The 17,367-nt window shown below is 36.3% G+C and overlaps 4 protein-coding genes across 4 annotated transcripts; 1 reads left to right on the top strand and 3 right to left on the bottom strand.

Annotated features, from left to right (window-relative positions):
• Positions 1-301: 301 nt before the first annotated feature.
• LOC107819661 (PRA1 family protein F3-like) lies at positions 302-829 on the bottom strand. The gene has a single exon (XM_016645793.1). It carries the CDS (start codon positions 827-829, stop codon positions 302-304), a length of 528 nt encoding a protein of 175 aa, XP_016501279.1.
• Positions 830-1,674: 845 nt separating this feature from the next.
• On the bottom strand, positions 1,675-6,228 carry LOC107819663 (thioredoxin-like 2, chloroplastic). Its single transcript, XM_016645795.2, has 4 exons — positions 5,721-6,228; positions 3,520-3,702; positions 2,128-2,292; positions 1,675-2,019 (listed from the first exon to the last, which is right to left on the bottom strand). Exons 1-4 carry the CDS (start codon positions 5,967-5,969, stop codon positions 1,909-1,911), a joined length of 708 nt encoding a protein of 235 aa, XP_016501281.2. The 5' UTR covers positions 5,970-6,228; the 3' UTR covers positions 1,675-1,908.
• A 2,401-nt stretch (positions 6,229-8,629) lies between these two features.
• LOC107819665 (uncharacterized) lies at positions 8,630-12,058 on the top strand. The gene has a single exon (XM_016645796.2). It carries the CDS (start codon positions 8,705-8,707, stop codon positions 10,193-10,195), a length of 1,491 nt encoding a protein of 496 aa, XP_016501282.1. The 5' UTR covers positions 8,630-8,704; the 3' UTR covers positions 10,196-12,058.
• Positions 12,059-12,255: 197 nt separating this feature from the next.
• LOC107819662 (uncharacterized) lies at positions 12,256-14,495 on the bottom strand. Its single transcript, XM_016645794.2, has one exon. It carries the CDS (start codon positions 14,104-14,106, stop codon positions 12,622-12,624), a length of 1,485 nt encoding a protein of 494 aa, XP_016501280.1. The 5' UTR covers positions 14,107-14,495; the 3' UTR covers positions 12,256-12,621.
• Between the last annotated feature and the right edge of the window lie 2,872 nt (positions 14,496-17,367).

The following is a 17,367-nucleotide window of genomic DNA, read 5'->3' as shown; positions in this document are numbered from 1 at the left end:
TGGGCGTGATCATGAACAAACAAATAATCGTCCATCTCGCAACAACACTGTAGAAGAATAACATTCTGAAATTTCATGTTCTTAAGTTAGGTTCTATAGTGCTTCAAATTGCATATAAAACCTGCATATGTTACTCTAAAAGTGACTTGATTGATATTTGACAAGTAGCATAAACCAGGTGCAAATTATCTGAACTCATAGTACAAACATACTGTTTCAGTGATTCACAACATGCTGCAGGTTTAAGGCCATTTGACAATTAAAAGCCACTCTGATTACAACATATACACATGTGATAACATTATGAAGAAAATGAAGAAGAAGCAGTTTCTCTCAAATGCACGTTGGTAGGCCATTGACCACGGACACCACCTTGTTCCTCCTCATCTATAAATATTATCAAATCATCGGTCCTCCTAAGAGCTCCATGAGCCACCACTATCGCCACCCCAACAGCTATCCCTGATACCACGTTCATAGTTGATATTGAAATCAACAAGACCATTGTAAATATAGACAAGACGGCCAAAACCACACGTTCATCCACAATGTACCCGAATACTACCAAAGGGTTATCGCGGAGGAAATAAAGAAAGAGCCATGCAGCCAACGTGATGAGGAATACGACGAGAGAAACTGGGTGCCACAAGAGGCTTAAGAATATAACGAAAAGGATGATGATCAAGTAGTTCATGTGGAAGTAGGATGAATTGGTTTTGATACGTAAAAGGGCATCGCCGGAGCTTTCAGGGAGAGAGAAAGAGAGCATTTCCTTCCAGGGGCGGCGCGTGCCTAGCAGGAGACCGCCTGATGATCTCATCATCCCCATGTCGTCCGATGATGTTGTAATTGTGGGTATTGTCCCATATGTTGTCATTTTCCTTGGAGATTTTCTTCTCAGAGAGAAAATCTCAAAGGGAAAATGAGGGGGGGAGAGAGAGGAATTTGGAAGGACGATTGGCAATTGAGGGAAGTTGCAGTCTCTCTCGGATAATTTCCTTGTTTCTCTCTAGGGGCCGTGTTTTTCTTTTCTTTGTGTTCTTTTTTTCATATTATATTTCTATTTCTTCTTCCTGTTTTTATTTCGTGAAGTATTAGTCGATGGCCTGAGGCAGAGCACTCAATAGGTTAGGGTAACCTTCAGTGGCGAAGCCACATAGTGATAAGGGTGGTCAACTGACCACCTTTCGTCGAAAAATTGTACTATGTATATAGGTAAAATATTACATTTTAGAGGTATATACCAACCCCAGAAAAACTCTGAATACAGACTTAGATAGTTTCTACAGACCGATTATTTTTTTCCTCTACTTATGTGCGGCATGATTTATAGAACCCGTAAACTTATGGAGTATTTAATAGTGAATGAACAAATCTTGCACATTCCTTTTATTATTTAAGGGACTTGTGAATAAAAGACAATCCTATAATATGTACCCTTGTGTTCTACCATAGAAAGTTCCGCAAATTCAATCAATTGAACATTGTGTAAAAATTAGTTAGGCATTGATACAAGTTTGACTTGTTTTGATATAGTATAAACAACCATCAAGCTATCTGCAGACTGCCTTTATGATAAATCCAACGAATTAATGGTACCAGTAATCATTATACCATGAACACATATTGAGAAGTAACAGGAAGTAGTGTTTTCGACTAACTTTTTCCACATAATTAATGAACAAAATTCCATCTATATATGCTGCAAGTATTACTACCACAATCGTCTCAAAGAATGGAGTATATTACTACATTACCTAGAATGGCGCAAAATGTAGCAACCAAAAAATGAAAAATGACTATAGAGTTTCAACAGATACAGATAGATTATGTGGCTATTCGAGTGCAAGCTATTGATACAGAGATGAAACACGTAAGCAGTTCTACGCAGAAGCTGCTGCAGGTATATCACTTGGTCCCAGAAAGGAGTTCAAGAGTGAGATCTCCCACTCCTATTGGCGGGCCAATACTGCAACGGGCTGTGTTATGTAATTGTATTGCATCTTTTATCTTCTGAAACTACATAAATAATTACCGCAGAAAAGGTTATTCATCTTGAATGAAAGTGGTAAACGGTAGCTAATAAAGTCCAAATAGGGAAACAAAACAAATTTTCAGATGTCTTACTTTGGCCAGTGAGCAAGAGAAGGACTCTAGTTGTCCATCAGCTCCGCGATAGAAATGGAAATATGGAAGGACTTTTACATTCAAAGCCTTGCACATTGGCTTATTTGCATCAAAATTCACTTTCAGAAACATGATTTCGGGGTTCTCCTGGGCAATTCTGCAGAGCTGCCAAGTGAAAAATGCAAAATCAAATTCTAGAGAATAGCAGAGAAAGCAACCTTAAAGACCAGATATCTTCTTAAAGTGGCTAATGGAAAATTCAAACCATTGTTCAACTCAAGTAATCATGGAAAGCATATAGCAAAGGAAACCATATATGCAATGCAAAAGACTTCGGGTGAGGAGATCAATTAAAATACTTTCAAATAAGCTTATTCAAAAGTCATTATCCTGTTCTTGTAGCTCAACAAAACCACATTAAGGAAATGGACCACCAGTAAAATTCAAGAAGCAGGATGATGTTTCAAATTTATTATGCTTTTGCGCAATCCATTATTTGATTAGTATCATGAATCAATTTCAGAGACAAGAAATGTTTGGCTTCCTTCCGATATTCTGTCTGCTAGGTTTAGAAGTAGCAAGTTCTCAGTACAAATGATCAGAGACATGATGAAATGGTGTTTTCCTTTAGGAGCACTAAGATCTGTTGTAGACTTCAATTTGAGATCCTTTGAGAACACATATAAGAGAGAAAGTGGGTGAAGAAAACCTAACCTGTTATGCAGGACAATAAGCAAACAGTGCCAGTTTTAGTTGGACATTATGATCAATAACCTTGAGATGTAAATGATTACAAACTGTAGTTTTCCCCAAAAGTTTGCAGTAAACAACCAAGTTTTGGCACAAAATCCACAAGAGAAATACAACTCTATTCAAAAGCTGAAGGCACACTGCATTTCTTTTGTTTTAGTTTCGATGCAGAATGGATCTTGTACGTGAAGATGAATCAGTTTTAGACTTGTTCGAGTGCCCACATGTTTAGAAATGGATATACCCTTGTTTTTTTTCCCACTTTCAGCAATTGGATTATTGTACAGAATCTACTAGAACATCTTTATGCTACATCGAATACAAACCTTACCATTTCCCATAACAAGACCCAACAAAAAGATCCACAAGAGAAAAAAACTTGTTATAAGGAAAATGTTCTTCTGCCCCTCTAACCAGGAAGCATCACAACCATGTCAATGCCATGGAATTATATTCTAAATGGATGTATAGAGCAGATTATAATGATCCCACTTCATATGAGTAGACAGTTACCAAAATAAGATATTTAGAAGTTGCTGAAAGATGAACTATCTTCTTGAAACTTGCTCTTTTACATTAAGAAATAATAGCATGGATGTAAAATTATAGGCTTTCATAATGGGTGCAGCAAGAAGTGCTCACCTTTGGAAATAGTGCTTTGCAGGAAGCACACCATGTTCCATAGAATTCTACAATAACAAGTCTTTCTCCAGCCTGACTAAGAGCATCAAGGAATTCTTGTGTCGAATGAATGTCAACCATGTTAGGCCCTGCATTTCGCTCCCACCATTTTGGTTCCTCTGTTCGAGTAACGGTAGCATGTACCTAAGAAGCATTGAACAAAAGACACAAAATGTGTAAAGAAGACTTTTAGGGATTTACATGTACACAGTAAAGAAGTCCACATGCAGATAAATGCATTTACTTGTTCATAAAATATAAAAATAAAAACCAATTCCTGCTCAAACCTCTCCACCAAGCTTAGATGGTCAAATTTAGAAGGGATGAGTAACAAACCAAATTTGGCAACTAAAATTCTAGCTGAACTCTCAAAAGAGAATAGAAACACGGTATATCAGAATTACTATAATAATAAAATGCGTCGCATTATGAAACTAAATTTGTGGTTATTAAAGTTTGTAACTGTTCGAAATGAGTTAATCTTTAATCTTTTTAAGATGGGAGCAAATAAACAAGCTTGTTGTAACAGAATCGAGAACCTGAATAGTAACCTTAGAGGAGGTGTTAACTGTCCCCTCTTTCCCACCAGTTAAATTTGAAAACCAAAGACCTATTCAAAGATCATAATGGGAAAATTGGACGGCATAGTCAAATGCAGAAGGATTAGACATATGAAAGCAAGCATCAGTAAAACTGCACCATCACTGCACCACATGGTCCAGAAACCAACTTTGTATCAAGTGAGGACGCATATTGGCTTTGGCATCTAAGGCTGCTACATTGAGCCAAGGTCTCCATTGGGAGTTTGGGCACAAGGAAGCCCAGACGTAAACCAGTAAAGTTTGAACAGTTTGGAAGTTTCAAAATACAACGCTCATAAATACTACAAAGGGTCATAGACAGCATGCCATGGTTGGTAAGTGCATGACTTCCATGCCTATTATCTATGCAGACCAATGTTTGAACAACCAGAAACACCTATGAATGAGTTTGATCCTTGAAATAGGAACTCTTCTCCCAACCTAACCTTTTCAGTTTCCCGTTTTCACTAGTTTGACAACAGATGCAGTAGAGTCTAGAGACTTCAACCTAAGCTAATTTACTAGAGGTCAATTTCCAACAGTCATTCTAGGCTGAGCTTATCTGGGGAAGAACACTTCAAACCTCGCAAGCAGAGAACTTTATCCTCGAGATCTTCGAAGAATCCAGAATTTAACTTAACTTTTGTCAACCGAAAAAAAAAACAGAATTGATGATAAGGATAGAAGAAGAAATGGCAAAAGAGAATTATGCATGTGGCTTTTAATGGGCTGCAACTGTTGCGATTATCATAGCAGAAGCTTCCTCACAATCAGAAGAGACAATGGATAATGCAGTGAGTCGATGTTACAATTATGGAGTAACCTATGAAACGAGGACTAGCTCGCGTGACAATTCTTATCACCAAATCCTAAGCCCTAAGCACAAAGGTATTCAGTTCTGTTACTCAAAAATTTGATCCTCTATGAATGTTGATGCTATTACGCTAAAGTTAGTGGCCAGCCCGTGTTACAACTTTTTGGTTTTACTAGCATTCGGTAGATTGCTCTAGTCTGAACATTTTCAACTTAATAAAACCATGTCCTTTCATTACCCGATAAACATGAGGTCTTCGTCAGAACATTGCGCTAAATAACATATGTGGTGGATAATGGCAGTGTCCAACTTGCATGCACTTCAACTATTCCACATGGTACCTACATCCTCCCATCCAGGGTAACTTTGTTCACTAACATTTAAGCAAATAGGAAGAAATCACCTAGCTTTTTTGCCTCTCTGCTGGAATCTGACCCCTTGTTTCTCATGGTCTTCCTTCCAACTTATCCATTAATCGTATGTATCTTGACTACTAATTTAGTGGTTACTAAAATCAGCATAACAAAGACACTTAATTTCAATTTTGGTGTTAAAACAGAACAAAAAGGACAGCAGGATACCTAAAATGCTCCCTTCAGCTGCTAAAAACACAACTTGCAAAGAAATTTGAAGCATAAAAGACCTCAAACCTCAAGTGAGCTAAGCACAAATACTGGCCACCGTAAACAATATCCTCACTTAAAAAATTGAAATAATCTTAGGCAGTCAAAAAGAGAAAAAACTCAGTAAAAAGCAGGAATCTTTACCTTAAGAGCAGGAAATCGCTTGTTGGGCCTTAAAGAAATTCCGGAAACGAAATCCACAGAGGTTGAAGGAGAATCAGAAAGGGAGACAGCCCTTTTATGCAGCTTTTGATTTGATGTTTGGATAGAATTCAAAGATGAAGAGAATGAGGTGAACAATGAAGAATTTGAAGCAGAAGAAGAAGAAGAAGAAGAAGAAGAAGAAGAACAGAAGCGTAAAGAGTTAAGAGAAAATCCCATTATATCAGCCATAGAAGAACACAAATAAAGTAAGAATCTTTAATATGTTTCTTAAATTTCTTCCTCTGAATCTTTTTTTAAGTATTTGGGGAATCTTAGTTCCTTATATATACACACACAAGATTGAGTAAAACCCAAGTAACATCAAAATGAGAAAATGAAGGCCATTGAATTGAAGGGGGCAATTTGATCTTTGATTTTTCGTGTGTTCCAATGGAGATATTGGCATTACTATGTGAAAATGGCGTATTACTGTTCAACTACTGCAAAAAGGCTTGACCACACAAACCCTGAATAAACATAAAAGCAAATTGCATGTGAAGAATTTGTGTGAACCATATTTTACGACGAGAACTATCTACTTAGATATTTGCTTCTTTTTCTTTTTTTCTTTTTTTCTTTTTTTTCTTCTTCCTAATTTGATGGTTTGGTCAATGGGTGTCAGCAGGATGGGTCGGGTCGGATATGGGCGGGTCAAAGCGGGTAATACAAAAAATGGATAAATTATCCAACCTGACCTATATTTAATGATAATAAACGGGTTAACCGGTGGATCTCGCTTCTTGAATCTGATTACTTTTGCGAGAATTACTAGTCTTTCAAACTTGAGAAACCCCCAATTTGTAGCTTTATAAATGTAAAAGTTAAACTCTATTTGTTATCAATTGGTTGTCCATTGAGTTATCCATTATCCAAGCGGATAATATGGTTCTTATCCATATTTGATATGTATTTAAAAAGTTTATTATTCAACTTATTTTTTAATTAAAATATGACTGTTTTCTTTTAATCATTTTGTCAGCACTAGTTTGGTCTATGTTTAGTGCGCTAGCTTGTGGGAAAGCCTGTTCCAACTCTAAATTTTTGTTAAGAAACCATGTAATTTACAATTAATTTCTTTTTTAAAATGTAGGATTAAATGTTTATTCTAAAAAAATGTAATAGTCCATGCGTCCTCCAATTAGAAATTTGTCGCTAGAAAAAGAAAAAGTTTGCGTATGATCTTCTTTGTTTTCCCTCTCTCGACTTATAGATTATAGTCAAATTATTCATAGCATAAATGCTTGTGAATGATAAATTTCTCAATTTTTTTGTCATGATTAACAAATAAATTGTATAGGGAAGAATTAGTAGATATGCTTAACCGCAAACGGGAATGGGGTAGGATTATAAAGTTAATAGTAATTAATAGTAATATGATGATGGAGCCAAATGCCATATCATAAGCTCATCTCATAAAGGGCTTGGCAATTGTGCATCATTAAACAACAAGGGTTCATTTGAGCACAACTAAAAAGAGTTACTTATGCTGGATTAGGACATTTCACAATAGGACAAGTTCGTTAATATATATCACATTCAGTATCCTTAAATAAATGAAAAAATAGTTTTCTTCTTATTTCACGTGTAAAGCATTTTTGATGGTACAACCCAAGCAACTAGACGTACAACTAACACACGCTCGACCAGTATCGACTATATGAATCATCATTGATTAATTGTTCATGTTGTGTTATTTAAACTTGTGTTAGTCCAATATGACCAAAAGAATAATTTGTTTTACGTACATTATATAAAGTCGTATGTAGATTTTTAACTCAACATGATGAAAATCAGATAACGGGTATAAACAAGCTAGAATTTATGTAAAATAATTACCATAGATAAAGTAAGTCGGTGAAGCTCCATAAATTGACAATTTTTCACATGTGGTAAGCTATAGTTTGAATAGCCCAATAAGGTCTAGAACCATAAAAAATCTATATCTGATAGGATTTTGTACTTTGTAACAACAATTACATTAGTAAAAGAAAAGAAAAACTTTCACCACACAACCTCAAGAAAGTCAGCTCTTTTCACTCTTTAAATTCCAACAATTACTGGAGTCTTGATTTTCACTAAGCGAAGAGTTGTATATTTTCCAACAATAATTTAATCTTAACCTACCAGCTGCCAGACATGAGAACCATACAGTTGCACCATTATAATGCATTGACCTTTTCCTATTCCAAATCTTACTGCTTTTTCATTCTTTTGACCTTTACATCAACGTAAACTTAGGTATCTTTCCTTTTCTCAAGGAAAAATACGTAACTTAGACATTTAAACTTGTCCAAGAAAATTATTAAAAAGGATTTTGAAAGTTTTGTTTTCAATTTGAAACACAAATTATAGAAATCAAAAACAAAACCATTATGATGCTATCAGAGTTGGTTCGGAAACAAAGGAGAGGAAAATTTTGGTTCTTGACCGGAGTCCGAAAATCGCCGGCGGATTTCACTCTTTTGAATCTAACTGGTTGTGGTGTAATGCATTCGTACCAGGTTGTGTGCAGGTTCTAAACCTGTTTTATGGCCTCTCGCACTGGATTACTTATTTCAACTGTGTAATATATTAGGTGTGCAGAAATGGCTTTTCTTAATCTAAGAGGATCAAATTACCAAACTAATCTTGTGTAGTCAGAAGGAAAGTCCTGCATCTGACTTTGGTAATTCTGCCCTTCAACTAATCCATCATTGCATTTCACTTTGTTCACACTCCATTTTTCATCTGTCACAACAAGAACCAACACATGAACAACTAGTTGAATACACACACCAGAACAAGGTATAGTGACTACAGTTTGCACTTCAGAGGTTCTCATTCTCAAAGATTAATGAACTACAAGGTAACTGATTCCTCTTTTGCAGTCCAACTACACCTTTCAATTCTTGCTGAAAGATAGTACCTTTTTTTTTGTTTGTGGGATGATGAATTCTGATTCAATCTCCCTCCTACCATCAAGCAACAAGCCAATGGCAATACCCACAAAGGAGGAGGAAGAAGAAGAACCACCAATTTCCACCACTTCTTTGCTTTCTTTTGACACAGATTCTTCTTCTCCATCTACTCCTCCTAAACCCCCTTTGACAACACTAATTTTCACAGTTCTAATTCTTGTCACTTGTATAGCTCTCTCAGCAGCATTTGCCTTTGGTTTCCTCTTCTTTTCCTCCTCCTCTTCACATCCTTCTCTATCCATTTCTGATGATGTATCAGTTAGGCCACTCAAAAAACTAAAACGTCCAGTTGTTCTCTTGGTTTCCTCAGATGGGTTTCGCTTTGGGTATCAGTACAAGACAGTTACCCCTAATATCAATAGATTGATCAAGAATGGAACAGAAGCGGAATTGGGTTTAATACCTGTGTTCCCAACTTTGACTTTTCCTAATCATTATGCTATTGTTACTGGATTGTACCCTGCTTATCATGGTATTGTTAACAATTATTTTCTTGATCCCAATACTGGTGAAGCTTTTAGTATGAAGAGTTATGATCCCAAGTGGTGGCTCGGTGAGCCGCTTTGGGAAACTGTGGTCAATCATGGTCTTAAAGCTGCTACTTATTTCTGGCCTGGCTCTGAGGTTAATAAAGGAGGTTGGACTTGTCCTCAATCTCTATGTGTGATATATAATGGTTCTGTTCCATTTGAAGAAAGAGTGGATACAGTTTTGAACTACTTTGACTTGCCAAGTGATGAAATTCCATCGTTTATGACGCTCTATTTTGGAGACCCTGATCATCAGGGTCACAAGGTTGGCCCAGATGATCCTCAAATTACTGAAGCCATTACAAGAGTTGATGGGATGATTGGGAGGTTGATCCGAGGTTTAGAGGAAAGAGGGGTTTTTGAGGATGTGAACATCATAATGGTGGGCGATCATGGTATGGTTGGTACTTGTGATAAAAAGTTAATCTTTTTAGAGGATTTGGCTCAGTGGATTGAAATCCCAAAGGATTGGATACAGTCATATAGTCCATTGCTTTCCATTCGTCCACCACCAAGTTACTCCGCCAAGGATGTGGTTACCAAGATGAACAAGGGCTTAAAGTCAGGGAAGGTTGAGAACGGTCAGTATTTGAAAGTGTATCTGAAGGAGGAGCTGCCTGCCCGGCTTCATTATTCAGCTAGCGACCGAATACCACCCATCATTGGATTGATTGATGAATCATTTAAGGTCGAGCAGAAGAGCTCAAAAAGGAAAGAGTGTGGTGGATCTCATGGGTATGACAATGCATTCTTCTCAATGAGGAGCATTTTCATTGCCCATGGTCCTCAGTTTGCCAGGGGCCGTAAAGTCCCATCTTTTGAGAACGTTCAGATTTACAACCTGATTACGACAATCCTTAATATACAAGGAGCACCCAACAATGGGACAACATCATTTCCAAAGACGATTCTTTTACCCAGCCACTAAGACCTTTTCTGAGAAAGCTAATTAGGGATGTGAGAGAATATCATCCATTTTTGTATGCTTCACTTAACAATTAGAAAGAAAGACTGTTAAAAGCTGATTTAAGGTGATGAACTACTGCTGAATAGAACACAAGTTCAGAGTAGGAAACAAAAAGTAAGATCCTTTTAGATGTTTTTTTCTTCCTCTGAATCTTCATTTACTTCTTTTAAGAACATTCTTTTTGGGGAATCTTAGTTCCCCATATATACATAAACAAGGTTGAGTATACTCCATGTTACATCAATGGAAACTCAGACCCAACGATGTGGAAAACGAAAGCCATTGAATTGAAGGGGCAGTTTGATTTTTTCGTGTGTTCCTATGGAGATATTGGCATTACTATGTGAAAATGGTGTATTACTGTTCAACTACTGCAAAATGGCTTGACACACACACACCATAAACATACAAGCAAATTGCATGTGAAGAATTTCTGTGAACCATATTTTACGAGGAGAACAATCTACTTAGATATTTCTTTTTTTTCTTTTCTTCTTTTTTAATATTTTGATAGTTGGTCTATGTTAAGGTTGCCTTTGGATGTTACTCGACCAACACTTCAACTCTCTGGTGTTTCGTCTTGCCTTTCTTGGAAGCTGTCTTCAGAAAAATCAGACAGAAACCAATTAGATTGGAAGAACTTTTGTGTTTTTATTGGGTTGCTGCTATGTTTCTAAGGACTTTTATAAGAGAATTCGAACTCTAAATTTTAGTTTAAGAAGTCAAAAAAATTACAATTATTTCCTTTTTAAGATGTAGGATTGAAAGATTATTTCAGATTCTTGTCAAATTGTCTTTGTCGCCATAATTATAGAGGCATTGCAACCCATAATGCTAGGAGGATTTAAGCACTTGAGATAGTTGTTTTCCATTTGTGTTTTAGAAGGCTTACTTCATTAATCTAATATGCTACTCATAATCTACTAGCTATCAGACATGACAGCCAAACACTTGCACCATTATAATGCATTGACCTTTATGACAATATTAGGTATCTATCATTTCTTAAAGCAACATATGACCTATCAATGGAGAAAAGAAGAAAAGATCTTCATGTAATCTCCAATCCTATCTTAGTTGCTTAATTTTTCTGCTAATATATGATATAAAAGCTTCACTAAGAATTACCAACTAGAATTAAGGTACTCAGTGTCCAACATTAACAGACACACAAAAACACTACAAATATAAAGGAGTATTTTTTCATATCCAAATCAAATGAAAACCACTATCAAACATCTAAGCGGAAAAATGTGCAATAACTATCGAATTCTATGAGTCGACAAACACTTGAAAGGTCCATCTTGCCAAAGAAACAACTTCTCTCTAGAAAGAAGAAAAAAAACGAGAAGTAAAAATAGTTATCCACTAAAAGCAGGCTATTTTGGTTTGGAAATGCGTATAGAAACAACATCTTTGAGACCAGGTATGACATTACAAATTTCTCTAAAGAGTGCCACGGGGAAGGATAATCATGAAAACGGGATTCAACAGCAAGTATAGAGAAATAAAGACACTTTCATGAAAATAAGAATGTGTTAATCACAATAATCACCGTCCAAGACTATTGCCTTGACAATGCGACACTAGGAAACATGCTCCAGCATCCTGTTGTTATAGTAGTAGGAACAACAAAAATGGTAGCACAAGCTAAATGTAAACCTAACCTATGATCAAGAGCACGGACTATGAAGTCAAAGTACCTAGTACCAATCACACATGGCAAACAGATATGTGGTATTTTTCACTGAACGAATTTAGATGAGTCCATTTCACTCTAAGTCCCAAAGAAAATGTTTAAAGTCTATCTAGTTATGAACTTTGCTGCTTCCATCATTTGCGGTTTCAATTTTATTAACTCATCAATCAAAAACAATGGATGGAACATCATATGAATAAAGGAGAAAGAAATCTTTCTCATTCTAGAGTGTTCCCACCCACCCACCCCAAAACCAAAAAAAGAAACGCCAAAATGCACAAAGGAAACGAGATGATAGATAACAAAATACATACCAAACATATGGAGTAAAAGATAGAATATGGATACTGATAACTTTTCATTTAGAAAACAGATAGAATATGAATATGTTTAACAAATATATCGAAGGACATTCTTTTATCGATTCATTCTCTATCTACACAACAGCCACAATCTAGTAATTTAAAAATAGGCCAGCTATAAAAATAAAAGCTGCAACACCTAATAGACTAATTCCAGAAGCCAATAAAAGTGAAGTCATGCCACGAGGTACAAAGGTGCATCACCTTAAATCAACTATAACAATCTTTTTTTTCTCTAATTGCAGTGAAGCATACAAAAATCACATGATATTCTCTCACCTCGTAGCATGAAGAATCCATCCCTAATTAGCTTTGTCAAAAATGTCTCAGTGGCTGGGTAGAAGAATCGTCTTCGGAAATGATGTTGTCCCATTATTGGATGCTCCTTGTATATTAAGGATTGTGGTGACCAGGTTGTAAATCTGAACGTTCTCAAAAGATGGCACTTTACTGCCCCTGGCAAACCGAGGACCATGGGCAATGAAAATGGTCCTCATTGAGAAGAATGCATTGTCATACCCATGAGATCCACCACACTCTTTCCTTTTTGAGCTCTTCTGCTCGACCTTAAATGATTCATCAATCAACCCAATGATGGGTGGTATCCGATTGCTTGCAGAATAATGCAGCCGGGCAGGCAGCTCCTCCTTCAGATAGACTTTCAAATACTGACCATTCTGAACCTTCCCCGACTTTAAACCCTCATTCATCTTGGTAACCACATCCTTAGCGGAGTAACTTGGTGGGGGGCGAATGGAAAGCAATGGACTATATGATTGTATCCAATCCTTTGGAATTTCAATCCAGGGAGCCAAATCCTCCAAAAAGATTAACTTTTTATCACAAGTACCAACCATACCATGATCGCCAACCATTATAATGTTCACATCCTCAAAAAACCCTCTTTCTTCTAAACCTCGGATCAACCTCCCAATCATACCATCAACTCTTGCAACGGCTTCAGTGATTTGAGGATCATCTGGCCCAACCTTGTGACCCTGATGATCAGGGTCTTCAAAATAGAGTGTCATGAATGAAGGAATTTCATCAGTTGGCAAGTCAAAGTAGTTCAGAACAGTATCAACTCTTTCCTCAAATGGCACAGAACCATTATACCTCACACAGAGAGATTCAGGGCAAGTCCAACCTCCTTTAATCACCTCGGAGCCAGGCCAGAAATAAGTGGCAGCCTTAAGACCATGATTGACCACAGTCTCCCAAAGCGGCTCGCCGAGCCACCACTTGGGATCATGACTCCCCATAGTGAAAGCCTCTCCGGTGTTGGGATCAAGAAAGAAATTGTCTATAATACCATGATAAGCAGGGTATAAGCCAGTAACAATGGCGTAATGATTAGGAAAAGTCAAAGTTGGGAACACAGGAATTAAACCCAATTCGGCTTCTGTCCCATTCCTAATCAATCTATTGATATTTGGCACATCTGTTTTGTACTGATATCCAAAGCGAAACCCATCTGAGGAAATCAATAGAACAACTGGGCGTTTGAGTTTCTTGAGTGGCCGTGATACAACATTAGAAATGGGTTGAGAGGGATGTGAATAAGAGGAGGAAAAGAAGAGGAAACCAAAGGCAATAGCTGCAGAGAGAGCTATACAAGTAACAAGAATTAGAGCAGTGAAAATTACAGTAGTCAAAGAGGGTTTAGGACGAGTAAATGTGGAAGAAGAATCTGTGTCAAAAGAAAGCAAAGAGGTAGAAATTGGTGGGTCTTCTTCTTCCTCTTTTGTGGGTATTGCCATTGGCTTGTTGTTGCTTGATGCTATGAGGGAGACTGAATCGGAATTCATCATCCCACATAAAAAAAAAGGTACGATCTTTCGCCTTTCTGAGCTTAGAAAATTGCAACCAAAAACAAGAATTCAAAAGGGTATCAAGAGAATCAGTTACATGAGATCGAACGACGAGATTGTGAACTACGTTTGTCTGCTGTGTATTCAACAGTTCAAGTTTTGGTTATTGTTATGGCAGATGGGAAATGGAGTGTGAAGGAAGTGAAATGGATTTATTAGTTGAAAGGGAGGCGTCGGAAGTAGAATTAATTAGCAAGTCAGATGCTGGACTTTCGTTAAGACTACGGAAGATCAGTTTGGTGCTTAAGATCAAAGAAAGCAATTTCTGCAGAATAATTGGGGAATTTCCTATGTGGATACCAGAATATTACTATTACCACTGTCTTAGTGAAGAGAAAAACTGTGTTTGACTATTAAGATTAACGCGATATACATAAAAATAAATTATACATTAAATTCAGTAGTCGAAATTAGCATAACCCTTAATATTCATTTGGATTCACATTATTAGAAAAATTCAATAATTTGAGATCTCGACACTAAAAATATTCTATTGTTATGAATAGTTTGTACATTGGATACTACTTTGGATACTACATTGGATGCTACATTGGATGTCCATATTGTGAATAACTTAAAAGATTAAATTTCCTACTTTATGTCCATCATCTTTACTTTTTATGCCTATAAAAGGTCATGTAATTGCAATGGAAAAATACACCAAGGTGAAAGAAGAAAACACTTCTCTCTTCTTTCTATCTCTTTTTATTTACATTTTACTGCATTACTTTTATTTTATTACACGTTATCAGCACGAAGCTCTAATTTTATTCTTAACACCCGCTAAGTTGAGCCATATTTTATTAAGGTATGTATCATTATAATCATCTTATTTATGGCAGTACATATCATATGCTCACTGTTTGCAGATTACTTGTGCGCTTGGGCATCTTAAATAGTTTAAGTACATTGCAGTGATTAAATAACTATTTCCTTCCGTGCTCAACTCTTAGAGGACCTCAAAGTTATCAAACTAGCTATGCACTAATGTCATGAACTCCCTGGATCAAAACATATCTTTTAAAGCATTTTGAAGAACTGTGAGAAATGAATTGACAAGCAATAATTTTTTTAATTACTTTATATTTATTGGAACATATAAATAATGTTAGTCACGTTCAATTCTATTAACACATATATATATCAATAATATAAAGTGAAATGAAACAAGTATGTAATTTCTACTTTATGGCAAGAAAAAAATGAAATAGTAGATTGTTAACATGATATAGCTCTATTTTTATTTCTTTTACCTTAATCGTTTTGTTTTTATTAATTGTTTATTATTATAATAATTTCTCTAACTTAGTCATCTTTTATGATAGTTTTCACTATGTCAAATTTATTAAAACTTGAATTTGTGGCACTTGACATCACCGGAAGGAACTACTACTTATCATGGGTTCTTGATTTTGAAATTCACCTTAACGCTAAAGGTCTTGGAAATACTATTATACAAGGAAATGAAGCATCAAATCAGGATAAAGCGAAGGCCATGATTTTTCTTCGTCATCATCTACATGAAGGGTTAAAAACTGAATATTTAACCGTAAAAGATCCACTTGAATTATGGATTAATTTGAAGGATCGATATGACCACCTAAAACTTACGGTATTACCAAAAGCTCGGTATGAGTGGATACATTTAAGGTTGCAAGACTTTAAAACCGTAAGTGAGTATAATTCTGCTATCTTTAAAGTAAGTTCTCTATTAAAATTATGTGGAGACACTATCACAGATGAGGACTTATTGGAAAAAATATTTTCTATTTTTCACGCTTCAAATGTGGTGCTACAACAACAATACCGTGAAAAAGGTTTTAAGAAATATTCTGAGTTAATCACATGCCTACTTGTGGTTGAGCAGAATAATACTCTATTAATGAAAAATCATGAAGCTCGTCCCACTGGGTCAGCTCCATTTCCGGAAGTGAATGTTGTAGCAACGCATGATAAGTTTGAAAGAAAACAAAATAATTACCGTGGTCGTGGACATGGTCGTAAACGTGGACGTGGCAGGGGGAGAAACAATTATCGTCATTATGGTGGAAATAAATTGGAGAACAATAAGGGTTCTCAAATTAATCATTCAAAAGGTAAAGCTAGTATGTGTCACCGATGTGGTATGAGAGGTCATTGGGCACGCATTTGTCGTACGCCAGAACATTTTGTCAAACTTTATCAAGCCTCCCTCAAGAAAAAAGAAAATAATGTGGAGGCACACTTGACCTTTCAAAATAATGATGATGAAGCAGGTCCCTCAAATAAATATGATTCTAAGGCACATCTTGCATATAAAGATGATGATTTTGAAGGCCTTTACAGATATTACTCATTTAGAAGTTGGAGACTTCTTTGAGGATATTGACTGAAGAACTAATCATCTTACTAGGGAATGAAGCTATAAAAGTTATTATTTTTATGTTTGCAACTAGTTTATTTTTCTTGAGTGTATTTTCCTAATGCATCATGTGTTGCTAGTTTCTACATTCCTAATGTATTTCTTAATATTTTTTTTCCGCTTGTCTTTCATATTTCTTATGATGTATTATTTGTTTTTTTATGAAGAATATGAAAATTCCCTAGTCTTCAGTTGGACTCAAGATTAATAAAGATGATATATGTGTCACACCTCCTTTTTCACCCGCGTCGCCGCAAAGGGGCGCGGAAGGGAGTTTTTTCCAATTAAAAGACAATCGAAACGGGATTTATTTATTTGTTTCAGAGTCGCCACTTGGGAGATTTATGGTGTCCCAAGTCACCGGTTGAATCCCGAATCGAGGAAAAGAATGACTCTGCTTAACAGTCTGCGCACCGAAAATCCGGATAAGGAATTCTGTTAACTCGGGAGAAGGTGTTAGGCATTCCCGAGTTCCGTGGTTCTAGCACGGTCGCTCAACTGTCATATTCGGCCTGATTATCTGATTCTATACAATTATGAACTTATATGCAAACTTTAAACTCTTTACCGCTTTTATTATTATTGTTATTTTTCAACGAGAATTACAACGTCGTGAAAACACATCTCGAACCACGTCACATCAATGCACCCGTGGTTAGAGACACATTTCGACTTTGTTGAGATTTGGATTTGGGTCACATAAATGTGCACCCGGGTTTAAGAAGGTAATGTTACTTAAAGTACGCGCCTAAAGCGACTAGCGTATCATTATTTTGGGTAAGGACGTGAAATTTGCTAAA

Source organism: Nicotiana tabacum, chromosome 10 (assembly GCF_000715075.1).
Source record: "Nicotiana tabacum cultivar K326 chromosome 10, ASM71507v2, whole genome shotgun sequence".
Taxonomy (NCBI): domain Eukaryota; kingdom Viridiplantae; phylum Streptophyta; class Magnoliopsida; order Solanales; family Solanaceae; genus Nicotiana; species Nicotiana tabacum.
Note: the sequence above shows the minus strand (reverse complement) of the source record. Positions and strands in the feature narration are given on the sequence as shown.

Coding starts and splice junctions, on each gene's coding strand:
- LOC107819661 (XM_016645793.1), bottom strand. CDS start 829: ATGGGGATGATGAGATCATCAGGCGGTCTCCTGCTAGGCACGCGCCGC.
- LOC107819663 (XM_016645795.2), bottom strand. CDS start 5,969: ATGGCTGATATAATGGGATTTTCTCTTAACTCTTTACGCTTCTGTTCT. Junction 3,703..5,720: donor AGCGATTTCCTGCTCTTAAG/GTAAAGATTCCT, acceptor AATGCTTCTTAG/GTACATGCTACCGTTACTCG. Junction 2,293..3,519: donor GCAAAGCACTATTTCCAAAG/GTGAGCACTTCT, acceptor TTCACTTGGCAG/CTCTGCAGAATTGCCCAGGA.
- LOC107819665 (XM_016645796.2), top strand. CDS start 8,705: ATGATGAATTCTGATTCAATCTCCCTCCTACCATCAAGCAACAAGCCA.
- LOC107819662 (XM_016645794.2), bottom strand. CDS start 14,106: ATGATGAATTCCGATTCAGTCTCCCTCATAGCATCAAGCAACAACAAG.